Source organism: Physella acuta, unplaced genomic scaffold (assembly GCF_028476545.2).
Source record: "Physella acuta isolate Inbredline_101_S28 unplaced genomic scaffold, ASM2847654v3 ptg001874l, whole genome shotgun sequence".
Classification (NCBI taxonomy): Eukaryota; Metazoa; Mollusca; class Gastropoda; family Physidae; genus Physella; species Physella acuta.
In genome coordinates, this window is record NW_026733380.1 from 209,813 (window position 1) to 229,418 (window position 19,606).

General features: G+C 38.0%; 1 protein-coding gene across 1 annotated transcript; it reads right to left on the reverse strand.

The window, feature by feature from the left end:
• Positions 1-1,815: 1,815 nt before the first annotated feature.
• On the reverse strand, positions 1,816-17,483 carry LOC131931000 (Na(+)/citrate cotransporter-like). Its single transcript, XM_059287676.1, has 14 exons — positions 17,332-17,483; positions 16,105-16,249; positions 14,902-15,060; positions 13,424-13,539; positions 12,666-12,771; positions 12,011-12,186; positions 11,532-11,660; positions 5,754-5,858; positions 5,576-5,680; positions 5,254-5,348; positions 3,783-3,886; positions 3,263-3,424; positions 2,647-2,784; positions 1,816-1,968 (listed from the first exon to the last, which is right to left on the reverse strand). Exons 1-14 carry the CDS (start codon positions 17,481-17,483, stop codon positions 1,816-1,818), a joined length of 1,845 nt encoding a protein of 614 aa, XP_059143659.1.
• Positions 17,484-19,606: the final 2,123 nt, after the last annotated feature.

Here is a 19,606-nt window from a genome sequence, read left to right on the forward strand (position 1 = left end):
TGAGTAATAAAGAGTTTCATATATATTACTGATTTTACTATGTCTAACTTAACTACAAATTATTATAAAATTACCAGTTTTTATTTCACGAGTGACTGAAGTTTGGTAAATGATACCAACAGTTTGGAGTGCTACAACAAGACTGGAAGAAAAAAAGTCAGAGAATAAACCACTACAGCCCTCACATTAATTAAGCTAGGAAGTTTTGCTCGATAATCTTTCAGAAGATGTATAGCCAAAACTTTGGCAACTAGAACCACAAAAATACGATATAACAGGCTACAATTCGATCTCCTTAGTTGCTGCACAACTTTGGATGTATCTATTTTGATCGTGTAGATTTTTATAATGGATATTATTTTCATTTACCAAGCTAATTACTCTACAATAACATTGTTGGGATTCGAGTCTTGAGCCACATTAACATCGATGGAAGTTGGAAATAATGTGTTACTGCAGTGAGTTTTTTTATAAAAGAGGGATTGCGTCTTAACTACTTTTAAAATGCTGGTAAAAGAAAAAATAAATTATGTAGTTTGGTTAATCAGCCGAAAACAGGTGTTGATCTTGTTAGTTTTTTAAACATTCCAGAATTCGAAAAATTTTAAGCTTTGAAAAACAAAAGGAAACCATTAAGCCTGGAGCCACCGTCGAAGAAAGTTTTATCGACCTGTCAAGTTTTATATTCTTCATTTGTTACAAAAATTCCTGTTTTATTTGCAGAACTTGTGATGTAAAAGAAATTCCATCAGTTTTCTCGGCTAGGAATTTATATAATTGTTCTTGTTTGTTTCATCGACGGATCCACTCGTTACATTGTAATATTATATGTTACTGTAATATCAATATTTCAAAAAGAATAAAAAGACAGAAAAGTTAGGCTAGACAAGTTGATGTGCAGGTATATCAAAGGGAATTAACCACCAAACGTTGTGTGGATTGTCCCTTGTTTTCAGAAAAAGTAGATGTGTATAAAAGTTAATGGGTCAAACTGAATAAAATGTGTTTCAAAAAATCGACTAAAACTGAAAACAATAAGTGAATCAATCAGATAAATAAACTAATCCTAGGAATGTAACTCGGGTTAACTATGGAAAAAGAGAGAATGTAAAAATACTTCCGTCAAAGCTAGCCACAAACGATTTTATGCATCTAATCGTGTTGAGTGTCTCAAACACCTGAACAGATCTACTAAACTACAGAAGTGACCCTCGACTACTATAAATGACATACACACTGTTGAAATTTTTTCAACCACAACTATTGTTTGATGTAAAAATAAAATTTATGTACAACCAGTATAACACAAAATAACAAAGTTACAATCATATATCAGGTGTTACAATAGTATAACACAAAGTTACATTCAGATATCAGGTGCTACAACAGTATAACACAAAATAACAAAGTTACAATCATATATCAGGTGTTAACAACAGTATAACACAAAATAACAAAGTTACAATCATATATCAGGTGTTACAACAGTATAACACAAAATAACAAAGAATGGACACTTGCTCGAATGCAACAAATGCCCGAAGGGACACTTGCCCAAATGCGACAAATGCCCGAAAGCCACACATTTATTTCGACTTTTTAATTAGGAGAATCTGGACTATTTCAATTAAAGTTACATAGATTTCACAAACTCTAAACCACATACTCAATAAAATCAATGGAAACTAGTCTAATCTATAGGCAATATATAGCTAGACCTTTTTTTCAATATTTTGTCAAGTATAGATTGGGATAAGGTGGTGGGGGGGGGGGGGGGGCAGAGACACTTGCATGCATGTGACAGGTACATATCTGTCATGGTGAGTTTAATCTTGTTGAAGCTTGAGTTACGTTTCTTAGAAATTCTTCAGGCACTTGGTCAAACTTGAAGAAGGCGTTACCCCACGTGGCTGTAGCAAAAACTAGAATCGGCACACAAATAATGTTGAGGAACAAACCACTGGACACCTTAAAATAAAACAAGATGGTTTTGGACGCTTTAAAAAAAACAATTATTGACAGTAAATAAAGCTTTCAAGGCAGCTTAAATGAGGAAGCAACGGGATCGGCGTGGTCGAGTCTGAAAAGCTCGTGGTTGCTAAACCGAAAAGTCTGGAGTTCGAATCCTCAGGCAGATGAGTCTCGTTACCTGGGGACAGTGACTTTTCTAGGAGAGACAACTCCAAAATCAAACAACTGCTGCCTTGTTGTTTGTTCTTGGTTGGGCAAAGGCAATGGAAGCAAATCCAAAAAAAAGCAGGCTGAAATCGGAAATGGCGCATGACCAGTTGACATATATACTTAATAGTGGAGAATTAAGAACGAAGAAGAAAGAAAAGGAACCAACAACTCACCTATCATTGTATGTAAAGGTTGCATTGTCAACGTCCAACAGTAATTTAATACAAATGGAATAGTGCGTATAACACATAACACAAAACTGCGATATTTGTAATCTACACACCCCCGCCCTATATCACGCCAAAAAAGCATTTTCAAAGACTATCCTTCTTATTATAAGTTCAGGGTAACAGAAATATGACAGAACGGCGAGATGACAATAACTAAACGGGATATTGACATGACAATCACATGACTTGAAATGACAAACGTGTCACCCCTATGCCATCATTAAGGCGACCTTACCATATCTATGACCCTTAGCGTTCCACTAGCGAAAACGATGGCGTTGGGTGGGGTTGCCACGGGCAACATGAAGGCGAATGACGTAGCTATGGCGGCAGGATACATGAAAAATAGAGGGTTCACTTGCAGGCTGATGGACTGTGAAGGGTATACACGTTATAGCGATAAAAAGAAAAATGTTAATAGCAATATAGCCATTGATAATTTTTTTCCAAGACTTAAGAAATTGTATGAATATATATATATATATATATATATATATATATATATATATATATATATATATATATATATATATCTGAACAGCTAAAAAACAATAATTATTAAAAGGTTTTAATCATTTGGATGGTAAAACATTTTCGTACTTAAAAACTAAAACTTACCATCTATGACATCACGTTCTGTGACCTGAACCACCAAAAACTTACAAACCACTTTCTGGTACCTGAACCACCCACCACTAACAATATGTGTCATACAGACTTGCACCATCAACCACCCACCACTTTCACAGACTTGCACCATCAACCACCCACCACTGTCACAGACTTGCACCATCAACCACCCACCACTTTCACAGACTTGCACCATCAACCACCCACCAGCCACCACTTACCATCTGTGCCAACACTGGCATGATGAGGGTGGCTATGGCAGCGTTGCTGGTGAACTCTGTAGCGAAACAGACGACGTAGCAGACGATGAGCAGAACCAGCCACAGGTTGAGGGCCTGGAACACGAGGAACTGTTGCCCCAGCCACGCTGACAGACCCGACACCTGGACAAACACAAGGTGAGTAGTGTGGCTATAGGTGAGTAGTGTGGCTACATTTATAAACGTGAATCATAAACAACCCTTGACCTTAATCAATGATGAGACCCGGGATCAATAGTTATTATGGTAGTAAGCGTGTAACTATGGGCACCCATATTTTGTGTAAAGGACCCGCTTTATTCACTTCAATGACTGAACTATTGAATTTCTCATGATAAACATCAACTTATCGTTGGGGCTCGAGCGATGGCGTATACAAACATCAACTTACCGAGGAGGCTTCTGTCAAACATCAACTTACCGAGGATGATTCTGACAAACATCAACTTACCGAGGATGATTCTGACAAACATCAACTTACCGTGGAGGCTCGGGCGATGGCGTATCCCCCACCCAGCAGTAGGTAGAGAGACCAGGGCATCTTGTCTTGAACATGTCCCCATGTAAGCAAGGGCGTCATCTTGGCTGAGGTAGAAAATAAAGTATTGTTCATTTGTCTGAATGTCCCTGTTTATAGCTAGTTTGTATATATTTCGTTTATATTGTTGTCAAGATTTATATTAAGTGTCTTTTTATATAATTCTGTTGCATGTTTCGTGGCGTTTGGTTTGTTATCTGTGAATTACGGACTATTTGTTTACGTGTAGTGTGTGAGGTATGTGAAAGTCGATTTCCGGCTTGTTGATTCTGTCTTTTTGTGTGCTGAAGCGACGGAGGTGAGGGCGAAGGCGACCCTCTTTCCATCAATTATAAAGTACATCATCCAGTCATTATTATTTTGTGTATGTGTTCGTTACAGACCTGGTAAGTTAGAAACACATTTATTTTTATTTTGCGGGTTATTTTTGGCTGCTGGCCATAAGCTTTTTTTCTGTGGTTATGGTTTACTCCTGGCTGTTGGGTTAATTAGTGGAGTTATTGTTGCCTGACTCACAGTTACGGTTCATTCCTGACTGTCGGGTTCGGTTGTTACTTGTAAGTTGTTTATACTATTTTATAGCCATTATAGTTGACATACACTTCCTGTGGTGATCTCTGTTGATCCCCAGGAGAGTGTTTGTTTCATTCTAAGTCACTAGGGATGTGCACATGATATTAATAGATTTCAGTCATGGATCTAGAATCTATGTCTAGATTTTACTTACATATTTTATGAGAACCTCTTGTTGAGGCTGATAATTGTGTGCATTGAACTGGTAGTTTTATGCTCAGCGACCTGATATTTACGTTTAAGTGTATTCTTTGTACTACTTTCATTTGAAAGTTCATTTTGTACAATATCCATTTTATTTTCAATTGTGTCGACTTAATGCCTTGTGTATAATTCTTTTACATTTTGAATTGATTTGTCTATTTTTCCTCTTTCTAGGACGGTGGTCCAAAATTGGGTGTTTTGTTCCATTAAGTCTGTTTTGTTTTATTTAGTCGTGTTTTGTCCCATTGAGTTTTGTTTAGTCGTGCTTTGCGTATTCTGTAGTTTATCATCTTTCTTATTATTTTGATTGGTTCCATGTAATAAATTTAATTAATTGTCAAAGATTTTTTTGTTTTTATTTAGACCAAGGTTAGGTTATTAACCAGTCTGGGTTTAGCCGGGCTTTCACTGACCGGACAGTAATAGATAAGCCTAGAAGGGTAGATTTTAGGTATCCCCCCCTAGAAGGGCTTACACAAGTACAGGCAGATCTAATATTCAAAGCCACTTAATATAAATACCATTAATATTCTAGCAAATTTATTAATTTCAAAGACACGTTAAAATTTGACCAAACTTATCAAGATACTTTACATTATTAACCAACCTAGCCAAGGCTATTACACAATGGACCAACCTGAGTTGCCTCTTGTTGAAAAATTATCTGGCAACGTTGAAGGTAAAACAAACACGAGAACACCAAACAAGATGGACGTCGTGGAGTCGTTCAGGCTGTTGACGGCAATAAAAATTGATCTTGTTACAAAACTGACTCCAGTTTGTACCGTCTACTCTACTTCAGCTGCACTACGGACCAACAGGTTTAAAATGAAAATTAAAAAATTTTGAGCCCAACTACCAACAAAATATTCATGTCCATGACTTATGCTTGTGTCTTGCCCAGGACTACACCGGACACATCTCCCTACCCCGTCTCCACCCCCTCTCTTCAGACTTACCCAGGTGGAAACCACATCCCCCAGCCACCCACACCACCGAGGTCACGAGTGATCCAAAGTACAACTAGCAGCACAAACGTTGTCAATACTGTGCCTTGTGGGTATCTGTAATCACGAAGACAATATTTCAAAACCTCGAAACATGTAGGCGTTTAATACTAGTGATGAATCTACTCACGTGATAGGTCCCAAGTTGTTGTACTCATCTCTGATCATGGCGTTGACCTTCTCCAGTTTTTTCTTGTTGGCTTCTGGAGCACAGCAACAACACAGACACCCTCCTCTGTACAGACACATAGGGAACAGTTTAGTTTGGTTAGATCTTTCAAATGTTTGTACTACAACAACACAGACACATAGGGGACAGTTTAGTTTGATTAGATCTTTCAAATGTTTGTACTACAACAACACAGGGGACAGTTTAGTTTGATTAGATCTTTCAAATGTTTGTACTACAACAACACAGGGGACAGTTTAGTTTGATTAGATCTTTTAAATGTTTGTACTACAACAACACAAACACACAGGGGACAGTTGAGTTTGGTTAGATCTTTCAAATGTTTGTACTACAACAACACAGACATACAGGGGACAGTTTAGTTTGGTTAGATCTTTCAAATGTTTGTACTACAACAACACAGGGGACAGTTTAGTTTGATTAGATCTTTTAAATGTTTGTACTACAACAACACAAACACACAGGGGACAGTTGAGTTTGGTTAGATCTTTCAAATGTTTGTACTACAACAACACAGACATACAGGGGACAGTTTAGTTTGGTTAGATCTTTCAAATGTTTGTACTACAACAACACAGACATACAGGGGACAGTTTAGTTTGGTTAGATCTTTCAAATGTTTGTACTACAACAACACAGGGGACAGTTTAGTTTGATTAGATCTTTTAAATGTTTGTACTACAACAACACAAACACACAGGGGACAGTTGAGTTTGGTTAGATCTTTCAAATGTTTGTACTACAACAACACAGACATACAGGGGACAGTTTAGTTTGGTTAGATCTTTCAAATGTTTGTACTACAACAACACAGGGGACAGTTTAGTTTGGTTAGATCTTTCAAATGTTTGTACTACAACAACACAGGGGACAGTTTAGTTTGGTTAGATCTTTCAAATGTTTGTACTACAACAACACAGACACACAGGGGACAGTTTAGTTTGGTTAGATCTTTCAAATGTTTGTACTACAACAACACAGACACACAGGGGACAGTTTAGTTTGGTTAGATCTTTCAAATGTTTGTACTACAACAACACAGACACACAGGGGACAGTTTAGTTTGGTTAGATCTTTCAAATGTTTGTACTACAACAACACAGACACACAGGGGACAGTTTAGTTTGGTTAGATCTTTCAAATGTTTGTACTACAACAACACAGACACACAGGGGACAGTTTAGTTTGGTTAGATCTTTCAAATGTTTGTACTACAACAACACAGGGGACAGTTGAGTTTGGTTAGATCTTTCAAATGTTTGTACTACAACAACACAGGGGACAGTTTAGTTTGGTTAGATCTTTCAAATGTTTGTACTACAACAACACAGGGGACAGTTTAGTTTGGTTAGATCTTTCAAATGTTTGTACTACAACAACACAGGGGACAGTTGAGTTTGGTTAGATCTTTCAAATGTTTGTACTACAACAACACAGGGGACAGTTTAGTTTGGTTAGATCTTTCAAATGTTTGTACTACAACAACACAGGGGACAGTTGAGTTTGGTTAGATCTTTCAAATGTTTGTACTACAACAACACAGGGGACAGTTGAGTTTGGTTAGATCTTTCAAATGTTTGTACTACAACAACACAGACACACAGGGGACAGTTTAGTTTGGTTAGATCTTTCACATGTTTGTACTACAACAACACAGACACATAGGGGACAGTTTAGTTTGGTTAGATCTTTCAAATGTTTGTACTACAACAACACAGGGGACAGTTTAGTTTGGTTAGATCTTTCAAATGTTTGTACTACAACAACACAGGGGACAGTTTAGTTTGGTTAGATCTTTCAAATGTTTGTACTACAACAACACAGGGGACAGTTTAGTTTGGTTAGATCTTTCAAATGTTTGTACTACAACAACACAGGGGAGTGTTTAGTTTGGTTAGATCTTTCAAATGTTTGTACTACAACAACACAGGGGACAGTTTAGTTTGGTTAGATCTTTCAAATGTTTGTACTACAACAACACAGGGGACAGTTTAGTTTGGTTAGATCTTTCAAATGTTTGTACTACAACAACACAGACACATAGGGGACAGTTTAGTTTGGTTAGATCTTTCAAATGTTTGTACTACAACAACACAGGGGACAGTTTAGTTTGGTTAGATCTTTCAAATGTTTGTACTACAACAACACAGGGGACAGTTTAGTTTGGTTAGATCTTTCAAATGTTTGTACTACAACAACACAGGGGACAGTTTAGTTTGGTTAGATCTTTCAAATGTTTGTACTACAACAACACAGACACACAGGGGACAGTTTAGTTTGGTTAGATCTTTCAAATGTTTGTACTACAACAACACAGACACATAGGGGACAGTTTAGTTTGGTTAGATCTTTCAAATGTTTGTACTACAACAACACAGACACATAGGGGACAGTTTAGTTTGGTTAGATCTTTCAAATGTTTGTACTACAACAACACAGGGGACAGTTTAGTTTGGTTAGATCTTTCAAATGTTTGTACTACAACAACACAAACACACAGGGGACAGTTGAGTTTGGTTAGATCTTTCAAATGTTTGTACTACAACAACACAGGGGACAGTTTAGTTTGGTTAGATCTTTCAAATGTTTGTACTACAACAACACAGACACACAGGGGACAGTTTAGTTTGGTTAGATCTTTCAAATGTTTGTACTACAACAACACAGGGGACAGTTTAGTTTGGTTAGATCTTTCAAATGTTTGTACTACAACAACACAGACACACAGGGGACAGTTGAGTCTGGTTAGATCTTTCAAATGTTTGTACTACAACAACACAGACATACAGGGAACAGTTTAGTTTGGTTAGATCTTTCAAATGTTTGTACTACAACAACACAGACACACAGGGGACAGTTTAGTTTGGTTAGATCTTTCAAATGTTTGTACTACAACAACACAAACACACAGGGGACAGTTTAGTTTGATTAGATCTTTCAAATGTTTGTACTACAACAACACAGACACATAGGGGACAGTTTAGTTTGGTTAGATCTTTCAAATGTTTGTACTACAACAACACAGACACACAGGGGACAGTTGAGTTTGGTTAGATCTTTCAAATGTTTGTACTACAACAACACAAACACACAGGGGACAGTTTAGTTTGATTAGATCTTTCAAATGTTTGTACTACAACAACACAGACACACAGGGGACAGTTTAGTTTGGTTAGATCTTTCAAATGTTTGTACTACAACAACACAGACACACAGGGGACAGTTTAGTTTGGTTAGATCTTTCAAATGTTTGTACTACAACAACACAGACACACAGGGGACAGTTTAGTTTGGTTAGATCTTTCAAATGTTTGTACTACAACAACACAGACACACAGGGGACAGTTTAGTTTGGTTAGATCTTTCAAATGTTTGTACTACAACAACACAGACACACAAGGGACAGTTTAGTTTGGTTAGATCTTTCAAATGTTTGTACTACAACAACACAGACACACAGGGGACAGTTTAGTTTGGTTAGATCTTTCAAATGTTTGTACAACAACAACAGAGGGGACAGTTTAGTTTGGTTAGATCTTTCAAATGTTTGTACTACAACAACACAGACACACAGGGGACAGTTGAGTTTGGTTAGATCTTTCAAATGTTTGTACTACAACAACACAGACATACCGGGGACAGTTGAGTTTGGTTAGATCTTTCAAATGTTTGTACTACAACAACAGAGGGGACAGTTTAGTTTGGTTAGATCTTTCAAATGTTTGTACTACAACAACACAGACATACAGGGGACAGTTGAGTTTGGTTAGATCTTTCAAATGTTTGTACTACAACAACACAGACACACAGAGGACAGTTTAGTTTGGTTAGATCTTTCAAATGTTTGTACTACAACAACACAGGGGACAGTTTAGTTTGGTTAGATCTTTCAAATGTTTGTACTACACCAACACAGACACACAGGGGACAGTTGAGTTTGGTTAGATCTTTCAAATGTTTGTACTACAACAACACAGGGGACAGTTTAGTTTGGTTAGATCTTTCAAATGTTTGTATTAAAACAACATAGACACACAGGGGACAGTTTAGTTTGGTTAAATCTTTCAAATGTTTGTACTACAACAACACAGGGGACAGTTTAGTTTGGTTAGATCTTTCAAATGTTTGTATTACAACAACACAGACACACAGGGGACAGTTTAGTTTGGTTAGATCTTTCAAATGTTTGTACTACAACAACACAGACACATAGGGGACAGTTTAGTTTAGTTAGATCTTTCAAATGTTTGTACTACAACAACACAGACACACAGGGGACAGTTTAGTTTGGTTAGATCTTTCAAATGTTTGTACTACAACAACACAGACACACAGGGTACAGTTGAGTTAGGTTAGATCTTTCAAATGTTTGTACTACAACAACACAGACACACAGGGGACAGTTTAGTTTGGTTAGATCTTTCAAATGTTTGTACTACAACAACACAGACACACATGGGACAGTTAAGTTTGGTTAGATCTTTCAAATGTTTGTACTACAACAACACAGACACACAGGGGACAGTTTAGTTTGGTTCAATCTTTCAAATGTTTGTACTACAACAACACAGACACACATGGGACAGTTAAGTTTGGTTAGATCTTTCAAATGTTTGTACTACAACAACACAGACACACATGGGACAGTTAAGTTTGGTTAGATCTTTCAAATGTTTGTACTTCAACAACACAGACACACAGGGGACAGTTTAGTTTGGTTAGATCTTTCAAATGTTTGTACTACAACAACACAGACACACGGGGGACAGTTTAGTTTGGTTAGATCTTTCAAATGTTTGTACTTCAACAACATAGACACACAGGGGACAGTTTAGTTTGGTTAGATCTTTCAAATGTTTGTACTACAACAACACAGACACACAGGGGACAGTTTAGTTTGGTTAGATCTTTCAAATGTTTGTACTACAACAACACAGACACACATGGGACAGTTTAGTTTGGTTTGATCTTTCAAATGTTTGTACTACAACAACACAGACACAGGGGACAGTTTAGTTTGGTTAAATCTTTCAAATGTTTGTACTACAACAACACAGACACACAGGGGACAGTTTAGTTTGGTTAGATCTTTCAAATGTTTGTACTACAACAACACAGACACACAGGGGACAGTTTAGTTTGGTTAAATCTTTCAAATGTTTATTCTTCAACAACATAGACACATAAGGGACAGTTTAGTTTGGTTAGATCTTTCAAATATTTGTACTACAACAACACAGACACACTGGAGACAGTTGAGTTTTGTTCGATAGAACAATTAGCAGAGTTGAATGTTAATAGCATGGTAAAGGGTGGAAGCAGGCGTTGTAACTGAAATAGCAATGTAAACAGAAAGTGATATTTCAACGCCAAGGGTAGACAAAGGTACAGAATATAGTCCAAGTAAAGACAGAACAGTCTGAACCCAGACGTTATGTTAATAGCATAACCTAAAAGGCAACACTATATTTTGTTACAATAATGGTTTAAAAATACTTTTGGCTTATATAGAATCCTCGCCATCGTTATAGAAGTCAATTTCTAACTGAAGAATCTCTCAGCAAATGACCTGAAAGCATGAGATAACTCACGAAAAGGCATATCTTTGCCACACAACTCAAATGAAATATTTAGATTCGTATGTATTGGGTTGTTAGACCTATCTATTTTGTATCATACGTTAAGGATTGACCTGTATCTACCTGAAGAACCACTTACCTGTACCTCAGGTACACGACAACCATCCAGACCAACATGACTAGAACAAGCAGCAGAGACAGTGGCAACCCGTACACCAACCAGGTGCTGAATGTGACCGGTGACTCTAGACCAACGTCTTCGAAAACTCTGAAAGATGAAAGAGAATCAAAACGATTTGTAGCATAAATACTACAGCCAGATGTATTGCTAACACAAGCGCCTGTGTTGTATTATAGCAACATCAAGAAACACACAATTCTAACACATATGAACATCAGCCTCTGAGATAAACAGTTCTAATACGCGTCAATGTATCAAGATATGTTTTTTTTTTAAATATCTCATTGCGACTTACATTAATAAGTGCAGGATACAAAGAAAACTGGTATGGGTATTGGTAAAGTTCGCAAACAAATGTGCATATCTACCATTTAGAACTCATGACATTCAGAAAAGTTCACACTAATTAAAATGAATAAAACCCTTGCTCCACCTACTTCTGAGCCGCAGCAAACAGGACAAGGTTAGGTCCAGTCCCCGTCAGACTGGCGATGCCTCCAATGTTGGCCGAGTAGGCCACGGTCAGGGACAGCGCCTTGCTCAGTCTCAGAAACTCGGCGTCCGCTGAGCCATTGTCAGCTGTTCCCGTGTAAGCCCTAGGGAAAGCCTCGCTCTGTCATGTGTCAGCATAAAGTTATGTAATCTGGTACTAATAAAAGTTTACAGAAGAAATTTTTTAAGGCATAACATTGATGTAGGCTATGCAAAATTTATTCAATTATTTTCTTCAGTGCCCAAGACACACTGGGCAGGTAAAGTAGATTTCACCTATTTTCTATGAACTTAACACAATTCCCAGTCGCCTTTACTTTCCCTAACGTGAGTCCGGTGCCCACTTATCAGAGTCGGGCGGATTTAGGAACTTCCAACAGACTCGAGTCCTGGATCCGAACTCGAGACTCGCATGTTAGCAGCCAATCTGCGTTCTACCTTCCGTGCCATAGCACAGTTTATTGTAAAAAAAAGTTTTTTTATCCAACTAGTAAGATGAAAACATTGTTCTTGAATGATTGTAAGGTTACATTGTCCTAACCTGGCTCGTTCATTAGTTGGACGTCTCTTGGGTCGCTGATTTCTCTGGACGTCCTTGACCTGCTGCAGCAAGGCCTGGACGATGGTCATCATCATGGCCGTCGTGGCCGTGTTGGAGATCCACATTGACAGGAACCATGTGACCATACAAATGCCAAAGAGAAGGCTGGGAAAAAAACGAGTTTGAAAACAAATTCTTCACCTTCAATATAGACCCTCTCAGTGACTTACTAGACGGAAGGTTCTAGAAAAATCAGAAACTTATTCTGTATACCTATTGGTGGAAACAGATTTTCTTCGATAAAACGTTAAAATCTTTTAATTGACTGAGTTTCTATTAACTAAAAAAAAGGCTACATTTCAAAGGTTCACATACTACACTATGAGACACTCGAAGGGAATAGCTACAACTAAACCCATAAAGCAGGCAGGGTTGGAGAATGTGTCACAAGTTATTTTACTGAAGCAGTAGGTCAGTCTTTTCAAACTTTTCTGAAAATAGACATTATATTTTCTTGGTGCCTCGTTTTGGGCCTTTTACAAATATGAAAAGTTACAGGTTGTGTTGTCGGCGACATTTTTAAATATTTGATAGGGTAGTCATTTGCGGTCAGCTTTCATTCTCTTTGGCAATATCTCAAACTACAATCTATAGCACTCCCAGTTTTCTTAATAAAGATATGGGTCAGTGCAAAAACTCTCCTAGGCGTGGAAGTGTTCTGAAGTTTCTGGGCAAACTCTGTGTTATCTATATAAATATAACGTAGACGAAATCTACACTCCTTATGAATTAAGATCAGTGAATATTTAGACATTACCATTTGGGCTCGGCACCAACAATCTTCAAGACGAACAAGGCGATTCTCTTGTGGACATCCCACTGCTCAATAGCTAAAGCCACGAAGAATCCGCCCATGAAAAGCATTGATGTGTCCTGAAAGAATGTTAATCAACCATGAGTTCATTGAGGGTTTGTGCATAATGTCAATCAACCATTAGTTCATTGAGGGTTTATGTATAGCGTTAATCAACCATTAGTTCATTGAGGGTTTGTGTATAGCGTTAATCAACCATTAGTCCATTGAGGGTTTGTGTATAGCGTTAATCAACCATTAGTTAATTGAGGGTTTGTGTATAGCGTTAATCAACCATTAGTTCATTGAGGGTTTGTGTATAGCGTTAATCAACCATTAGTTCATTGAGGGTTTGTGTCTAGCGTTAATCAACCATTAGTTCATTGAGGGTTTGTGTATAGCGTTAATCAACCATTAGTTAATTGAGGGTTTGTGTATAGCGTTAATCAACCATTAGTTCATTGAGGGTTTGTGTATAGCGTTAATCAACCATTAGTTCATTGAGGGTTTGTGTATAGCGTTAATCAACCATTAGTTCATTGAGGGTTTGTGTATAGCGTTAATCAACCATTAGTTCATTGAGGGTTTGTGTATAATGTCATTCAACCATTAGTTCATTGAGGGTTTGTGTATAGCGTTAATCAACCAATATTTTAAAACACAACGTTTAAGTATTGAAGGCTGGTGCAAGTATTCTGCTGAGTCACTGTAACAATCGTCACCTGAATCCTATACGAGTTTATCAGAGAGCAGCGGTAATGATTTTTACATACAAAAATACCTGCTGAAAAACGTTTCTACAGACAAAAATAAAAACACATGAAAACCCAATTTGCAAGTACAATTGCTAAATTACACAAAGGGCCGATTAATTAAAGTCTAATTAGCAATCCTAATGCAGCTAGACGACAACGTTCCACCTAATGACATGAACAGGTTATATTGTCAAAGTGAGTACAGTCCGCTAACCAACGTGTAGAAGGTGGAGATGACAGGAGGCGTCTGTGTAAGCCTGCATGGATGTCATAGTTAGTGACAGCCCTAAATAACTTTTTGAAAGCTGAATCTCACGCAAAAACTAAAATATAAAATCCAACAAGGTTCTTACCTAACGCAACAAAATTCAAATGCGAGAAGTAATAATAGCATACTTCGATAGCCAATATGCTTACATCAATTTACTTCTATAGTCTACATAAACTTACATCCACATGTTACATGTCTAGCATACATCCACAGCTTACATTAACTTACATCCACAGGTTACATCAACTTACGTCTACAGCTTACATTCAAAGCTTACATGCACAGCTTACATCCATAGCTTACATCAACGAACATCCACAGCTTACATCCATAGCTTACATCAACGTACATCCACAGCTTACATCCATAGCTTACATTCACAACTCACATCCACATTTACACAGCTTACAACTTACACTAAAGTAAACAGCTGACGTCTCCCGTGTCGTCATGACCCCTAGGGCTGGCAGGAGGACGACAGGTACCAGTGACGTCACAGCTATGGGCAGTGCCTCGGTTGTCCAGTAGACAGCCATGATGACTATGACGTAGGCACACCTGGCCGGCTGTTGATGCTGTAATACAGGTATGATACTTGAGACGGTGTAGCTTATAGACTATACTAGACATGGGTGGTGGCATAACTCAAGGAGTGTTAGGTAAAGGGAAATAATTATGTCATTGGTAATCAAAAGGAATTCGAGAATATATGAATAAGATGAGAGGTGAAATAGTTGTTTACTCCGGAAAGAGATTCTACGCCTTCAAATCCGACGTAGTTCTTAGCAGCCTCATCACGTTGGTTAATGGTTACCATTTATACCATTTATACCTAACTTACAATTACTGGTTAGATAGCGTATATTGAAATACAATTTTGTTGCAAAGTCTTAATTGCTTCAACCTTGGATTTGCTGTAGACTTTTAGTCTCATAAGATCGTACCTATATTTTTAATTTGATGATTGAAGTTCATAGACTTTAGATAAATATATTCAATAAGCCGTGTTTCTTTCAGACTTTTTTCTCCGATGGAGGGGGGGGGGGAGTGTGATGACGCGAGTTAGGTTAGAAATGAAGTAGATTGTGGAAACAGACTATAGCTTAGTTAGCTAAACAAACCAATGAAAGTACAGGAGCTGACCGGTCACGTGGGACGGTCAGCTGACCACTGGAGCGTGGGTCAGTAGTTAGGCCAAGCAGTTGGTGATAGGCAACAGTAGTGAACGGTCAAAGAAATGTAGAGTTAGGTAGAGAGTTAGAGGTAGATAGTGTTAGGGTTGGTCATGGGAGTGTGTAGTTAGTAGTGTTAGTAGACAGCATATAGTATAGGCTAGTTAGGTAGAAGTAGAATAATTGATTTGTTTAAATAAAGATTTATAGAACACCTTGAATTGGACTGTGTGTTTGATCTTCTCTTCATCATCTCTTTCACCCCCACCTTCACAGAGGGAGGGTCACTTAAAATTTTCAGAGGGGGAGGGGATTAAATTTTCCGGTGAGTAGGATATTGGTAAAATCATTTATTTTCTATATAAATTTTATTTCCTTCGGTAGGGTAGAAGGTGGCGCCCCCCAAAGAAATGCCTGAAAGAAACTCAATGAGTTCTATCCGGTAACCTTTTCATCCACAGCCAGCACTATGGGCAGACAGACGAGGGGCGTGGCTATGATAACAAGGAGGGGCCACATTGACAGCAGGTACTTGAACATGGAGGTGTGATTGACGTCTACGCGATCGACAGGGTATTCTTTTTCATTTTCACTGCAATAAACATAATATTTTTGAAAAAAAATTAGTTTGATAATTTTTCACTACGTGTGTGAGTGTGTGTGTGTGTCAGGGGCGTAGCGAGGGGGAGGGCGGGGGTGCGGACCGCACCGGGTGACACCATTTAAGGAGGTGACACCAAGGCAAAAAATAGCAAAATATATAGAGAAAAACTTGAGGGGGGGGTGCAAATCGAAAGTTTGAAGGGGGGGGGGGGTGCAAATCGAAAACTTGAGGGGGGTGCAAATCGATAACTTGAATGTTTGTCCCCGGGAAGGGTCACAACGCCTCTGGGGGGGTGACACCATTAAGTGCCGCACCGGGTGACACCCGACCTCGCTACACCACTGGTGTGTATATATATATATATATATATATATATATATATATATATATATATATATATATATATATATATATATATATATGTGTGTGTGTGTGTGTGTGTGTGTGCGAATGTATTTGTGCTGAGTCTTTTTTCTGTGCGTGTAAATTTCCCATGTTAATGGTCGCTAATTATTGGAGTTAATCTTAGTCATTATCCCAGTTAGATGTTGACATCAATATCACATGGTGCGCTAATCCTAGTCTGTGTCATAATTAACCGGAATGTTTCAGCACTCACTCTCCAACATGTATGCGGGAATTGACAAAATGACGTCCAGCTACATCTACAACACCTGTTACAGTGGTTTCTCAGATAGATGCCCAATCGGAAAACTGCGCAATGGAAATTGCGCACACAGCAAATGTTCAAATTCAAACTCATTATACTTACCAATTATTATTTTTTATGTTTCGTGGAAATATGTTTCATTAGGCAACAATGTACACGTAGTCACTCTTCGTTAATGTCTATTATGCTCGATTTATAATAAGAAAGCAGGAAGCCAAGAGAGACGTGGAGGCGAACAGTGGGGAAGCAGCTGGCAGAGGCAGGACTGTCTTGGGGGACTGCAAGGAGAATCGCCGGAGACCGACAAAAGTGGAGGGAGTTTTCTGTGATGACTCTATGTATCTTGAACAAAAAAAATAAAAGATGATGATAAAACACAACATATACACGAACTTCTTACTGGCAATCTTCAAAAACGATGTCGCCACATCCAGATGAAAGCAGTGTCCCATTCTCCGCCACCTCACCCCCCTCCTCTTGTTCTATGAGGCTAGCCTGGCGTCTGTAGGTTGGAATAGTCTTCACCATTATGGTGGAGTCAGTGTTTTCCATGGTGGATCCCATAACTCCTGGTTATTGAGCGAGGACGTACGAGAAGGAATTCTAAATTTTAGATGATATTATAAATAAAGTTATAAAATAATACAGTAAAAGAAAAGCACCCTTCTGGACGTGTACGTCCATGGTACAGATGAAGTAGAGTTAACCTGTTTCTATGACACGTATATGAATGGGATAGTGTGGCCAGCCCTATTGCTTCACTAAACGTTAGTCAGGTACTCATCAGGGCTGAGTGGACTCAGAGATTTCCAACGCAACGGAGCCCATGATCCAAACTCAAGATTTTGTGTTTGGAAACAAGCACTCTACCACCCAGCCACTTGTTATATGTTTTGAACATTGTATCTAAATCTCCAAATAAATAAAGCAACACAACAACATTCGTGGGATGATTATAGACTAGAATTAGCCTAACCGGATTGTACTTTTACACTCACATTTCAGCATCTTGCTAATAATACTAATACACTTAATTATGAATTCAATTGTTAATTAATCCCGCATCAATTCGCGAATGACAAGGCAGAACTAGAGCAACAAAAAAAAAAGAATAAAGTCTTCAGCACTCACATTAATTCTCCCTTTCATCTTTGCATCTCATACATACATACATTGAGGTTGTCTCTCCTTATTTTCTCCCTTCAACGTTTGAACCCGTGGGATGGCGTGGCCTAGAGGTAGAGCGCTAGACTTCTAGCCCAAAATTCTAGAATTTAAATCCGAGTTCAAGTCAGTATAACGTTTAGGTCCACCCAGCTCTAATGGGTACCTTACTCAAGTTAGGGAAAGAAAAAGCGGCTGGACATAGTGCTGGCCACACTATCTCTTCATATGCCGAGGTCACAGAAACAAGTGTACTATACTTCACTTGACCCGTGGACCGACATGTTCTAAAAGGGAACCTTACTTACTTTTTTAAGTTTAAACCCTTTTGTTTTTTATTTTCTTGGTTTTTTTTTTTTTTTTAAATTGCGTTTAGCAACGATGCTAAATTTTAATAAATAATTTTCAGGTAAAAGAAAAACAAATATTTTACAATTCACAACATTCGGCTAACACTTGTGCAGTACTTAGCTACGTAGAGGCTACAATTAGCTTACGGCTTCGAGAATAAAACGTGCTACAGTTTAGTTTTGAAAACTTACAAAACTTTAATGGGTAAATAAAAGAACTCATCTTCATCTACCATCAAAATACAACGCTTCCTAAACAATAAACATTTGAGTGAAAAATTATAAAATTAAAAAATCTAAACCAAACCGAAAAAAAAAGTTTGAAAAACCCACTCACAATTTCAATAAAAGACCTAGTTAAGTCCTATAAGAAAGTCAGTTAGTTTAGTAAGAAACAACTCCGCCTTTCTGACCAAATCTGAATACTGCAACTTGCTGTTTCCGACGTTAGCGATACGTTTAGCTATAAAGAAAGCTAAACATTTAGCCATAGAGACTGCTCTAATTGACCCGTGAACTTATAATAATTCCACCAATGAGATGACGTACACATTGTATGCATACATTACCCCCCCCCCCCCACACACACACCACCCCCCCCCCCCTCCACCCGACGTTAGTCATAGCTAAAAGTATTTCATTTGAGATGAAACGAAGGGAGACAAATCGAGCCAGCCAGAATAGAATAACTGAATTCATGTATTCATGTAACACCTCTGACAACCAACCAGCTGATGTCGCGGCTTTACTTGGCCAAGACAGGAAGTGATGGAGCGCAACGGGTGATACCATTTGAAGGGGGTGACACCAAAACAAAAATAAGTGATCATTTAACAGAGAAAAACATTTTTTTCCTAATTTTTGTTTCTATTTTTTTTTTTTGCCTCAGACATGTAATTCATAGCAACATCTTGTCTTGCCTTGTTCGTCTTATTATTCCAGTTTTCATCATCGGCTTGTGAGACTGATACAAATTTACAATAGTAATACTTCTTTTCAGACATGTACTCTCAACTGTAAAACGTTAGGAAACTTTAAATTCTCTACAACTTTAATTACCTCCCCTCTCTAAACTTAGCGTTAATAACCGCGTACTGTATTACAATAATCCTAATCATATCCCATCAAGCATCTGTCAAGTAATATCGGTCAGACACATGA

Bases quoted from the DNA above. Each gene is read 5' to 3' on its own strand.
- LOC131931000 (XM_059287676.1), bottom strand. From the start codon at position 17,483: ATGGAAAACACTGACTCCACCATAATGGTGAAGACTATTCCAACCTAC. The intron at 12,187-12,665 runs GTCAAGGACGTC...GACACATGACAG, and splicing joins TCCAGGCCTTGCTGCAGCAG to AGCGAGGCTTTCCCTAGGGC. The intron at 1,969-2,646 runs GTAAGGTCGCCT...TTTTATTTTAAG, and splicing joins CGCTAAGGGTCATAGATATG to GTGTCCAGTGGTTTGTTCCT.